Source organism: Vigna angularis, chromosome 11 (genome assembly GCF_016808095.1).
Source record: "Vigna angularis cultivar LongXiaoDou No.4 chromosome 11, ASM1680809v1, whole genome shotgun sequence".
Taxonomy (NCBI): domain Eukaryota; kingdom Viridiplantae; phylum Streptophyta; class Magnoliopsida; order Fabales; family Fabaceae; genus Vigna; species Vigna angularis.
The window spans coordinates 20,510,691-20,524,600 of record NC_068980.1 but is presented as its reverse complement, the minus strand read 5'-3'; the positions used below and the strand labels follow the sequence as shown (position 1 = coordinate 20,524,600).

The following is a 13,910-nucleotide window of genomic DNA, read 5'->3' as shown; positions in this document are numbered from 1 at the left end:
TTGCAAATGAAAAGCCCAACCCCGAAATCGCAGAAGTCCCTAGGCAAAAATCTAGGCTTGTTGGTGAATTGGCACTAGGCACAATGGAGTTGAATGCTAGTGACCTAGGGTTCAATGCTACTTGTTGCTTCTTGTTTTATCTTTTATCTCCATCTCTCTTAAGAGCACTTTATTTTCTTTACCAAGTGGGTAACTTAGCTTCTTGTAGCACTGGGAGTTCTCCAAATATTCTTTGTATATGATAGAGCTAAGATGATTCATCTCTACACCTTACAAATAAGAATTATAAGTTTTTCCTATCTTCACTTGCACAAGCACACATTTGAATGTCCAAACAATTTGATTTTAGCATGTTTTCCTTTTCAAAGCTTATTTTACTGTTAGAATCTCTTTTATTTCTATCAGAATTATTGTTTTTTATTAGTTATATTTTTTTCCCTTATTTAACAGATTATAATTATTGTGAATAATGAGATATCCCTAAATCACAGGGATCTGGTTGTCTAGGGAGTTATTATTGCTTCCTAAAATAGCTTGTTAGTCTTGTATATATGGATTGTATTTATTGAAGGTTCTACCCTAAATTCTGAGATTTACCTCATTAAAACAAAACCTAGTTAAAATAATATATTTAAACACAATCATTATCTAAGAGAGCTAAATTTGAGTGCTTAATGAGTGCATAAAAATGCACGCATCACTCCTCAAAACCAAGAGGTTGTTGAATATACATCGTTTCTTCCAGAAAACCATTCAACAAAGCATTATTGACATCTATTTGATACAATGTCCATGAAACAGTTTGACCACTGGAAAAAAGGTTTCATGAAAATCAAAATCATGGTGATGAAAACATTTTGCTACAAGACGAGCTTACATTTATTGATTGAGCCATCTGCATATTTCTTTACTCTAAAAACCCATTGACAACCAACAACGTTTTTGTTAAAAGGAAAAGGTACTAGATTCCAAGTCTTTTTGATTTAGTAAAGTCTCATTCTTGCAGCATTACAGCTTGCCACTTTTCATCTGAGTTTGTTTAACACTAATACGTTCAAAATGAGATAATAACACAGAGGGATGAACTTTGTGTTAAATAATACCATATTCAAACCTGGTTTGCATGAGATGAGTATTAAGGAGAGGTGTAGGAGGAGACTCTGACACAAAAGATGATGAAACAACTATATTGGAAACAGAAACTTCTGGTGTTGAATCATAATAGTCAGATTGTATAGAAATGCTCGACACTGAATTTTTAGCTTGTTGAGGTGGTTACAAATTTGAATTTAAGTTGAAGTGTGGATGAATCAATAAAACACAGTGATTCATGCGGCTAGTAAGGGACATCAAATCTAAAGTGGCAGACATTAGTTGTATGGCCATATCTTAGACAAATTTTAACAAACTTGCCACCACGTCCTCTGGCAGGACCCCCTCCACCGCTAGAGGATCCAGTAAAACCTCCACTTTCATTAGCACCTCGAGAGTAAAAATCTTGAGTGTAGTTCAGTGACAGTGTGATAGGCAATGGAGGTTGTACGAAAGAAGAAAGAAAAATACTTAACATTTTCATTTATAACCTAACGGTTTCTAACAGGAAGGACGGGAAAAGAGGTTGTATAAATAGTTTGTTTGTATAGTTAAAAAGGAGCTTTTTGAAACTTTGATGGTTGACAGGCCCTTAGACATGTGAAGGGGATTATGCCCTTGTATCTTGACTGTACAGACTATTCTTTTCTGTGAATAATACAATATTCATCTCATTCTTTCTGTTATACTGGTGTGAGAGTGTGTGAGGGTGTTTCTTGATTAGGTTTCGTGTTCAGAAACCTATCACAGTGTAACTAAAACTTTAAGTCTCTTCCACATAACGATTACACCTTGTTTCATGACCATACAAGAAAGCTTCAACCTCATTAATATAAGGTGTGTGTTTCTTGCTTTCAATTACAGAAAAATTAGGAGCATAATCATATGGAAGTTTGTTGGTTTTTTAGAATCAAAATAGTAGCATGTTTGAAGCTAAATGCTTCTGTATTATTGATTGTGAAATAATGAGAAACGTTGCAATATTTAAAACTTGAAAAAGTAACTACCCACTAACACTTTTATCCTAATTTTAATTCACTACTCCAACCTATAATTAAAAAATTAACTAAATCCTAAAAATAAGGAATAGACTTTGACTCAATTAAATTAAAAATAAAACACTCTTAAAGCATTTTCTTAATACTCCCTCCTTGCTTTAGGAACTGCAAAAGTCCATGAAGCATCAATTTTGCTTCATCATCAACATAAATTTCCATATCTTGCATAAATTTTTTGTAGTATTTCTTTACTAAGTGTGGCTGAAAACATCATCACTTATTTATCATGAGGAGTCAATTTGAAAATCTCCTAGACGTCTCTTCTCATATCAAGTGATTCCAGCATCTTGTTGCACTCCTCAAGTATGAAATGCCTCACGTTATTTAAACCAAGGTCCTTAACTCTAGCCAGAGTAAGAATCATCCCAGGTGTTCCAACAACGATATGAGGACATTCATTCTTGAGAAATTCTTTGTGAGCCTTGATATTGACGCCACCATAGAAAACAACAGCCTTTATATCAAGAAGATATGTTCTGAATCTCTCAAATTCATGGCAAATCTGATAACCAGTTCTCTTGTGTGGCAAAGAACAAGAACTGCAACTTGACCAGGAACATGATCAACTTGCTGAAGTGTAGAAAGAATAAAAATAGCAGTCTTTCCCATCCCATATTTAGCTTGACAAATCACATTCATTCCAAGTATAGAAAGGGCAGCAAATACATCACTTTGAAGCGGCATGTTCTCAGCTCTATCGACCTTTCTGATGAAAGAATTTGTTTTGCCTCCATGGTAAACCACAGCCACATTGAGAAGGATCAAAACCAATGTTGCAAACATTGCTGCAAAACAAGAGAAACTCTTTGCACCCAACATATGATGAGGATGTCTTAGCCTCTTGTGTCAGATTCGTGTCATATTTTCCTTGAGTGAGAAAAGAGCTTGCTCCTCCTCCAATGGTTTTAGAGCAAAGTTTTTCCTTTCATTTGCAATTTGAGCATCTTCTTCCTACTACTGCATTTGGTTCTTGCATATGACAACTTCATGCCCAAGTTGATTGCACTTGGTGCATTTAACGTCAAGCCTTCTTCACCACTTGAATGGAGGATGACCTATCTTGTTGCAATGCTTGCAAGGAGGATACTTTCCTTTAGAGCTTCTTGCTTTACTTTCATTTCTAACAACACCTTCTCTATTTGGTTGCTGGTTCCTTCTTTTGTTTTTCCAATTGTCTTCATGTTTAGCAGGCAAGGCTTCCTCAAGAAAGCCTTCTTCTCTCATAGCCCTTCGTTGTTCTTATGCCTGCAAGGAATTCAGCAACTCTGCCAAGGTGATCTTGGACAGATCCTTAGTGTTTTCTAATGTGGTTATGGTAGCTTCAAATCTTTCACGGTAACTAGAATTTTTTCAACAATACGAGAGTCTTTAAATTCTGAACCAAGCAATCTTACTCTGTTTGCTATGTTCAGAAGGCTTTCAGAGTACTCCTTGATAGTTTCAGATTCCTTCATCTTTTGTAATTCAAAGTCTCTAATGAGATTCAACACCTGCAGGCCTTTGATTCGATCATCTCCATCGTATTCTTCTTTGAGATAATCCCATGTGGCTTTGGCTGACTTTAGAGACATGATTCGAGTGAAAATTGTTGGTGAAACTACAGCAAAGAGGCATGCCTTTGCCTTAGCTTTTCTAGTTTTTTCGTCTTTGTGATTCTTGATTTGAGTCATCGTTGGATTGCCATGTAGCGCAGGAATTTCATAATCCTCTGTCTCCCATAGATCCAGAGCTTCTAGGTAGGCTTCCATTCGTATAAGACCCTAGGAAAATGTGGTAATTAGGGAATAATGTGGTTATGGAACTTGGACATTATTATTGGTAATTGTTGTTTGATTATATGATGTTTTCTATAATTACAATTATTATGTTATTATTTAATGTTATTATTGATTAAGTAGAGCACATGATTGATATGTTTTTATCATGATGATTTCTGTGGTGTGTTGTTACCAATATGATATGGTAGAAGGGTGATTTGAGATTTAATAGGTGTGGGCCAAATTTTACAAAGAAAGAGAGTTAAAGTAAACTTTTGGGTTTAATTTGTATTTTGGGGCCCAAGGGTAAAAGAGTCTTATACCCTCATCAAGTGGTGTGGACATTAAGTTAAGGAAGTGTAGAAAGAAAAGGAATAAAAATAAAATCTGAAACAAAATAGAAAGATTATGTGAATCTTTGAGCTATTGGGTGGTTATTGATAGTTTAAATATTAGATAAAATAAAATAAGAAAGGAAATCTTGGTGGTTTTATAGATTAAGTGAAAGATATTATTTTTAATTAAAAAGATAGAGATAGAATAGAAAAAGATAAAATGGAGAAGAGTAAAAGGGGGCTGCATATTGCTACCCTAAAATCCAGAAACGAAAATTAGAGAGTTAAGGGAGAGAAGAGATGTTTCTAGGAGAGAAGAGGAAGAGCTACAGAAAACCTAGTGCAAGGGAAGACTTGTATTTTTGAAGTTAGATAAAGCCCTAGGATTGGCCAAGGTATGGGAAGCTTATCTTTGTTTGTTAATTGTTGTATGATATATGTGTTCTTGGTTATTTGATTAATAATCCTTGTTGATATATGTTTATATGATTATGATTATGGTTGTATGTTGCTCTTGTTGGGTAAGGGTTTATGTATGCATGGGCATAGGGTTTATGTAATATTTGTGTTGGGTTTTTCCTATGAATGTATGTATGGTTGTTGGGTTATCTCAACAAAGGGTTTGACTTTAAGAGAGAATAAAGTTATGATTTATGGGGGGTTTCCATGCAAATATATGTTGTAAGTATTGGGTTAAAGGAAAGAAAAGAAGTGATTCCCGCATATCACAAAACCTGCACTGGTGTTTTCGATGTTGCGAAGTCGTTCACCGTTGGATCGGGCTAAGTTTTGGACAGTGGGTTTCAGACATATGATTCTTCATTTTTACCGTTCGGATCGTCAATTGGAGGTCCAAGTTGGGAGAAACAACCTAAACGAAAAGAGGAAAGTATTTCCGCATATCACAAAATCTGCACTGGTGTTTTCATCGTTGCGAAGGCGTTCACCGTTGGATCGGACTGATTTTTGGACAGTAGGTTCCAGATATATGTTTCTTCATTCTGATCGTTTGGATCATCAATCAGAGGTCTAGTTTGGGAGAAAATAGTCTCGCATAAGCAGCTCTATTTTGGAGAAGTTGTAGAACGTGATGAGAATCAGAGAATGAGTTTAGGGGTTCTGTTTAAGGTTAGATTTGACTTGTGGATGAGATTGGAGCATGTGTGAGTGTTGGGATGTACCTTGGTATGTGATTGATGAGCATGAGAGTGAAAGATGAGGTCTACTTGTTGTACCTAGTAAATCCTGGTTCTATCTGCGGATAGGTACTCTCTTTGGCATTGGCTGTTGAAAAGAGAGTGGTGACTCCCTTTGGTATTGGTTGTTGAAAAGGGAGGGATATTCCCTTTGACATTGGTTGTTGAAAAGGGAATGACTCTCTTTGGCATTGGTTGTTGAAAAGAGGGTGACATTCTCTTTGGCAATTAGTTGTAGAAAAGAGAATGGAATTCGAGTATTGAATCTTCTTTGGTGAGGGGGATAGATGTTCAGTCTTGTGTGATAGGGGAACAGTTCTGAAGCCAAAAGAAGGATGACTCGAGTGTATCTGTATGGAGAAGCTACAAATGGGACTGTAGAAGCGGCTACAGTCGGTGAGGTAAGGTACAAGAGTGTGACTGAGTCTTGTCATGTTAGAGTTCATGGTTTGGTTATGTTCACGGTGTGATTTATGATTGGGATAATCATGTTGGTGGTGTACCTATGATGAGGATCAAGGATCGAGGATCGAGGATCGAGGATCGAGGATCGGGGAGCAAGTAATTCGTTTAATTGAATTGTTATGTTAGAGGATTAGGAATTCTATTGTTATTACTATTATGTATGGGGTGTTTGATTGTTGTGGATTTAATCAATATGTTTGTATTATGTTATTATGATTGTTTTAACGGTAGCTTACCCATACATGTTTGTGTGTGTGCATGTGAATGCGATGATCGTATGATGTGTGATGTTATACGTGAGCTGATGATGTTGCAGATGGTGCTGAGGCATGATAGATTCGAGAGATGACGGGGGACAAACTTGAGATTTTATTTACAGTTATTGTTTTTGAACTTTGAGACAATGTAATTGAAGTTATTTTAATTCCTTCGTTATTTTCATTGGACAAGTGTTTTGAAACTATTATGTTTTATGCACGTTTAAATATTGAGATTTCGAAAGTACCTTTCCGCATTATGTTAAAGTTTGAAATTTTTACCGATTTTTGAATAACCTGTGACACCCTGAAAATTGGGGCGTTATATTCGTACCGCCCAAATTTGATAATTTTCACCATTGAAGACTGATAGTGTTATTGCTGAAGAACTTGAATCTTCTTCCATGCTTTTAAATTTTTCTCTCATAGGTCCCTCAAGAAGAAGGTTCTTGATACCAATTGTTGGTTTTTTAGAATCAAAACAATAGCATGCTTGAAGTTAAATGCTTCTGTATTATTGATTGTGAAATAATGAGAAACGTTACAATATTTAAAACTTGAAAAAGTAACTACCCACTAACACTTTTATCCTAATTTTAATCCACTGCTCCAACCCATAATTAAAATATTAACTAAATCCTAAAAATAAGAAAACAATTGACTCAATTAAATTAAAAATAAAACACTTCTAAAACATTTTCTTAAAAAAGTCCTTTCAAAATGGCATCAACATGTTCTTCATGTTTGAATGGAACTCCAACTCCAGCAAATTCATCAACATAGTGCTTAATTTTAAGAAAGTAATTCTCCATTGTACGAAGTTGTCTCGCACGAGACTTAGTCTGAAGGCTAAAATTCTAATGAACCTTCTCCCAAATCTCATAAGAATGAGTGCATCCAAGAACTCGAGATAAAACAAATTTTGAGAGAGTAGACTAAAGCCACACCACCAAAGTTTGATCTTGAACCTCTCAAGCCCCATACTAAGGATTAACTATGTCAGTGGCACAATCATGTTCATTAAGATATCTAGATGGAACCAATGGATTAATAACTAAACAATGCAGTTTATGTGACTTAATTACTGGGTCAACGTATTGACGCAAGTATCAGTAATTAGAATCATAAAATTTCTCAGCAATAGATATAGGAAACAAAGTAGAAGCCATGGCAAGCAAAATGATGAAGAGCGCTAAGTGAAAAGAGAAAACGCTAAGCGAAAACAAACCAGAAAATCAATAATTCACTTGATGCACAGCTAGGACGAGTTGAGCAAAGTGAGATAAATTTTTGCAAAGCCAAATGCAAGCACAATTACCTAACATAACGCACAAATCACCAATGCAAGCACAATTGAGCAGAGAAAATTAGGAACAATTAGCAATTGACCGATTGAAATGCAAAACACATGAGGAGAAGCATTCACGAGCCAAATCTGAGCCAATTCACCGATTAAAACCTTGAATTAACAAATCTGAACCAATCGCGAGCCAGAATTGGAACAACTCACCAATTGAAATCTCAACTCAAGCTAAATTGAGAATGTATCACCAAATGAAAACGTGAAGTGGGGATGTTGATGAAACACTAACAATGTACGAATCTCAACTCGAACAAGGAAGAAAACAATAACGAATATTAAGAATTTGGACTTGTGAAGAAAAAATTCTAGATATCATCTTAGAGAAACTGAACAAAGAAAAGAGAGAAGAATTGAACATGATATTTTTATTATTGTATCACACTTAGATTTATGGTATAATGTGTATTTATAGATGGAGTTTGCTACTAGCTGTTATAGAAACTGACAGTTGTACAATTTCAAAGAGAATAAGAAATCGTAAGTAAACCTACATTTGTAAACTATACTAACACGTCTGAGAAAGAAATGGTTGGTTAATTTTCATTAGTAGCATAATTGATTGTATTTATATTTTAAGAAAATTTACCCCAACAAAATCATCATAATTAGTTATGCTTAGGGCATAATCTATTGACCAATATACATGGAAATATAAGAAACCAACATGATTGGCAATAACTTACAGGAACATTGTACGAATTTGACGTGTATTTCACAATAATTCTTCACCATTAAGCATGGTCATAGGAATGTAAGATTTACCGAGACATTCCAAGCTTTTCTCCTTCCATTAGCTTACACAACAAAATACATTATCGTTTGAGAAAAAGTTAGACTCGGTTTGTCTGTGAATTGAAGTATGAATTTGGAGAATGAAGATGTTTAAATTAAAAAAATGAAGAGACTTGAAATCAAAATTTAATGAGATGTGATAAATGTAATAGATTAGAAAAATATTTTAATTGATAAAAAGTAGAAGATTATATTATTTATATTTATTATTATTGTGCTTATATTATTTCTATATTATTTCTATATTATTTATTTATTTTATTAATATTATTATGTATTTATTTTATTATTAGTTATTTTTATTATTATTATTATTTGATTTACTATATTTTATTTGATAGTAATCAATTAGATTTATTTGTTAATCAATTATGAAATTAAAATTATAAAAGTTGAAAAAAATATACTTTCCCGCAATTCTTTCTTCGTATAAGAGAGGAAAGTTGAACGAAGAATTTCTTTTGGTTTTTCGTAATCTGGGGTCTCGTTTTTCAAAGCATTAGTGACAATTAGTGAGACATATCTAACCCAATTTCGTGCTCATTGTTCACAATGTACTATACTCAATCGTCTGAAAAAGTTATATCATATACTTGATGACAATTAACGAGACATATCTAACCCAATCTCATTGTTCATATCTTATAGGCTCAAGAGAACCTTTCTAATCACAAAAAGACTAGCGTGTCAGGAAAACGTCAGGCAACCATAAACATCACCACTATTTTACATCAGTCAAGGTCCGGAGTTACAAAATCTTTACATGCAAGAAAAAACGTGAACACGTCAACAAAGTTTAGCTGCCACTAGCCAGACATGAATGACATTGTTCGTCTGAAGTCCAAAGGTTTGAGCGCTTCCTGGGGAAAAGGCTTTCCATCTGGTAGCCACAGTCCACCCTCATGAGGTAGCAGCACCTGTGATTGGCCTTGGCTACTTCTCGCATCTCCAACACCTTCCTTCGATGGAACCTCTTGCTTTTTCTTCACAAATTCAAAAAACTCTGCAACTTGCCGAGCATATCTGCACCACACAAACAATAAGTTCCAATGCATTAAGGATCCATTGAAAAATAATTTTAGTTCAATATATTTTCATGCATAAATCTGTCACCAATGGAATTCTAAAAGCTAGTACTGTAAAATCACAAGAATTTTACTTGTTAAAGGTGACCTTGGTTATCTTTACTTCCAGATATATCAATTACAGAAAACGTAACATTTCACTCACCACAACCATTATTATAAAGAACCAGTGACAAGTTAAACATTTGCGATGGAAGAGTGACATTAACTTAAATAACTGCAAAAGTTGCATGGATAGTTTGGGGATTATGCCTAATAGCAGAAGGACTCAGAAACTAAGCCACTAAGAAATTTAGCCCAGATCCACTTGTTGATTACCAAATAGTCCTGCTTGCAGATCCATTATTGGCATGAAACAATAATCTGGGGATGAAACAATCTAACGATACACATAAAAACAAGGCAAGTGAATCAAACCCGTTTAGTGTCTGCAGCAGGTGAATAAAGAATTTTTAATTGTGGCATTGACCACAAGTTTATAGCTTCAGAGAAAGTAGTTATTTTTCCCAGGTGCTCTATTTACCAGTTACCTGATGACTAATGCATACAATTCATGCGCACAACCACCATAAAAGTTGTGTACCAATTTAGCACAAAAATTGCTCGACGTGTATTAATTATAATTGTGTATGTACATGGTTTCTGAACACTTAAGCGCACTTACAAATGCCAAAGACCCTATAAAACTACCAGTATCCTCAATATTCAAAAGTTTCAATTCATGTAAAATAACACATTAACCTTTGCCTTTTCCCTTTGTGTCTCTGATACAATGAGAGTGGAAAAACAATGTTGTAAATTCTGATTATTTTAACAAGTAGCAAAAAACCTTCTGTAAACCAAACAGCAAAAGTTTTAGCCATTGCAGTGGGAGTAGACATAGTTCCAATAAGGAGCTCAGGTCCCATACCTCACAAATGGAATCTAAAATCCAACATTTCCACCATGCACTGCGGCTCGGTTTACATTCACACACAACAAGGCTGTGCACTAGTCTAGTTCCATTCCAGGTAAAGACTGCATCACCAGCATCACAATTTCACAACATATGCTGTTCATTTGTAATGGAGAGACACGGTGGAAGGCTCTAATATAAATTTATATGAACCAATGAAGAACCATACTACAAAAGCTAACCATTATGGAGGGAAAGTTGAAGTCCACATAAACTCCTCATACTAGAGATGTGGACTTAAGGGTTTAGAACATAGCATACACTAATACAAGCTCAGCTCAACATCAATCCTAAAATAACAAAACTCCTTGGGACAATAAAATTCATAATATTCTAACATAAGCAAAGAAGTCTGAGGGAATAAAAGGCATACTCCATCATAAGGAAAATGGAAAAATATGAATAAGAGAAGTTTATCTTACTGTCTCTTTGCCTCAATATCTTTGCTGAAATCAATATTGGGTTCACAGTCCAGAACCAGTGCAGGAACCTGTGTGTAGTTAAAAGGGTTAAGCCAATCTAACCCGGTAAATAAGAAATTCAAATGAGATTTCCTAATATTGTACCTTCTGAATGCTTGAATGCATGTGACCACCCTCCAGATAAAAAACACGGTCTCTTATATCAGGGTGTAAAGAGTTGTCAATATGATGGGGTAGCTTATTGACTGCTAAAACTCCGTGATTACCACTTTGGAAGGGAAATAACCAGCTTTCATGCTTTTCATGGAGGTCACGGAGATAGTCCAGGGTGACTCCACCTTCTTCTTCTCTCTTCCGTAACATCATTCTCTTATGGCAAGTATCAGGACTTGCCCTAAGATAGATAAAACCATCAGGAATAAGTCCAGGCAAGGAAGACACGACAGGATCAAACCACGAGTCATAAATACTGATCTCCATCTCATTCATCCAGTTGGCTTCATGAACAGCTCGCACAAAAACCTTAATTGAAGAGTGACTAGTGAGATAGAAAAAACAAATACAGCAAAGGAATTCCCTTCCTCTCTAGTAAAACCAAACAGAAAAGCAAGGAAATGTGGCTTCAAGTCCAGTAGTTGCTTGCTATTATTTTGTAATTGACATCCAAAAGAAGTTGCATCGGTGAGTGAGGAAAAAGGTAAACTACCACGCTCACCCCAAATCAAAGGAAAGGAACAACACCAATAGACAATCAACAGCCAGAGAGGATTTAAAGAGAGGGTCGAGAATACCAAAGGTGTAACACTCACCATTCTGTCACTGAAAACGCTCCTCTCCATCAGACGAAGAGGCTTGATTCCACCAGATGACTCTCTTTCCTGCATCACCCTTGTAACAAATACATAGTTCTGAAAGGTGTAGGCATACCTTTGTGGCTCCGCATAAAAAGCATCCAAAATATTAAAGTGATCAGGTCCAACATCCTGCCACTTGTTAATAGGTTCAGGAACAATCTCAACAAGGTCACGCAATTCAATCGTTTCATTTGCAATTCTCTGAAGGAAGGTAGTCTTGCCAACGCTGATATTACCCTCAACACAGAATGTTAAGCGCTTCTTCTGCTGCGAAGAGGAATTCTCTTCCAACTCCTCATCGACACTCTTTTTGATGAAAGTAGTTATACTTTCAGCATGGTTCTTGTGGATTATCCCAACAGAACTCTGCAGATACTCAACCATCTTGTCATTGGATTTGCCAAAGAACTGCGGCAGATGACCCAAACAAACAGAAAAAAAAAATTGCGAAATAGTCAGTATGAGCCCAAAAAACATTTATTTATACTTCCTTCATAGCTGAAAAATAATACTATAAGTTGGAAGATATTCAGCAGAGCGAAACTCGGGAAAAAAAAACACAAAAGGAGCATTCAGTATGAGATTTACTTTACATTTCCTAGGAATCTTAGGTTAGGAACGTAGACTCCTATGATTAGTATGACAATTTTCAAAATAATTCCGATAAATCTTAACATTCATAGAATCACTTTTAAAAATAATTTAGAAAACAAATTTATCCATGTTCCTAGAAACATATATTTCAAACGTGTTCCAAAAGTGATTTTCTGGAATGAAAAAAAAAATGTTGTACATCAAACAACATGAACATGAAACACTAAAACAGCATGTGCAACTAAGAAACGGGTTTTAAGATAGATAGATAGAGAAAGAGAGAGAGAGACCTTATCCTTGTAGAGTTGCTTGAGTTGAGCAACACCAGCGATACCTTTCTGAACGAGCTTTCTGAAATTTCTGGGACCCACACCGGGGATGGCCAACAAATCAGGATTTGACGGAGAAGGAGAGGAAGAAGTAGCAGGACCCTTTTGCCTCCTATTTAACCTCAAGCTAAAGGGTCTCTTCTCCTTGGCGTGGTTGCTCTCGACAGAAAAATCGCGAAGAGAGCGAGAGAAAAAGGAGCCGTGAGAAGCCGAAAACAAGGAGCGGTTTGGAGAATGGTTAAGGAGAATATGGGTGTTAGTCCTGTTAGGGGTAGGGGTTAGACTCAGCCTACAGACACAACAAGTACTGGAAGAAAACGAAGGATAGCGAGAAGAGAGATGGGGCACGAGGGCTCCATAAGGCTTCTTGTCGGAGAAGGAAGAAGCCGGAGCACTTGGAGGCTGCGGCGCGGCTGACATCGGTAGAAAGTTTGAAACTTGTGGAAAGGAGAGAACAGGAATGGAGAAGAAGGGAAGCGAAGATGAAGAATAAGAAGAAGGGCTTAGCAGTTTCTGCATTTCACTCACTCACTCCGTCGATGGCTGTTTCGGTGTGTTGTTGTTCCTCATAGTGAGGGCGGGAAGGAAGGGTTTTAGGTTTAGCCTCTTTCTGTATTGTTTTGTGCTCTGCTTTGCTGTTCTCAGTCTTCTATTTTTCTATTCTAATATTCCCAACCAAATTGGATACTCATACACATTCCCCAATGAAAAGCAGAATTCAGAGGATTCAACACAATTCTTTTCTGTAACTTTGGAACGGAATCAAACTCTTGTATTTTAACTTATTATACTGATTTTTTTGTCTAAGCCTTTTTGTAAATTTTAATTTACTTTTTAATCCCTATTTTCCTTTTTCTTTTGCAGATATTTTTTTTATTTACTTTTTTTTCTTATGAAAGGACTGTGAGTAAAATTTAGTACGATCTATCTAGGAGGAGATTGCATAATTTTAAAGCCTTGTGTTCAAATTTCATTGTTCTTACATAATATTAAAAAGGTTAAATATGTATTTCTTAAACGTTCATATTTTTTATCGCCATTAGGTGTGATTCTTTTGGTAAAGACTGAAACCTAGCTCAAAGATATACACTATGCATAATGTTAGGTCTACTAGCAGCTAAGTACAATAGAGATCCAATCATACCTCTATACATTTTTTTATCAATAGCTTTGCCAACTTCATCAAGATCCAGGTAGTAGTTTGTTGCTATGGGAGTGGCAGCCTCTTTGCAATCCAGCATTTTAAATTTCTTTAATAAATCAGTGTAGTACTTAGACTGATGAATAAAGATTCCTTCCTTAGTCTGCTTGACTTGAACTCTTAGGAAGTAATTAAGTTCTCCCATCATGGACATC

General features: G+C 35.7%; 1 protein-coding gene, 1 long non-coding RNA gene and 1 pseudogene across 2 annotated transcripts; 1 reads left to right on the top strand and 2 right to left on the bottom strand.

The window, feature by feature from the left end:
* Positions 1 to 2,216: 2,216 nt before the first annotated feature.
* On the bottom strand, positions 2,217 to 2,933 carry LOC108332649 (DEAD-box ATP-dependent RNA helicase 15-like; annotated as a pseudogene).
* A 1,519-nt stretch (positions 2,934 to 4,452) lies between these two features.
* Positions 4,453 to 6,404, top strand: LOC128194843 (uncharacterized). Its single transcript, XR_008246286.1, has 2 exons — positions 4,453 to 4,637; positions 6,220 to 6,404. It is a non-coding gene; the product is annotated as an uncharacterized LOC128194843 (long non-coding RNA).
* Positions 6,405 to 8,887: 2,483 nt separating this feature from the next.
* Positions 8,888 to 13,275, bottom strand: LOC108334383 (uncharacterized). The gene is made up of 5 exons (XM_017570200.2): positions 12,516 to 13,275; positions 11,587 to 12,039; positions 10,922 to 11,299; positions 10,778 to 10,845; positions 8,888 to 9,338 (listed from the first exon to the last, which is right to left on the bottom strand). The coding sequence occupies exons 1-5, from the start codon at positions 13,071 to 13,073 to the stop codon at positions 9,122 to 9,124; spliced, it is 1,674 nt and encodes a 557-aa protein (XP_017425689.2). The 5' UTR covers positions 13,074 to 13,275; the 3' UTR covers positions 8,888 to 9,121.
* Positions 13,276 to 13,910: the final 635 nt, after the last annotated feature.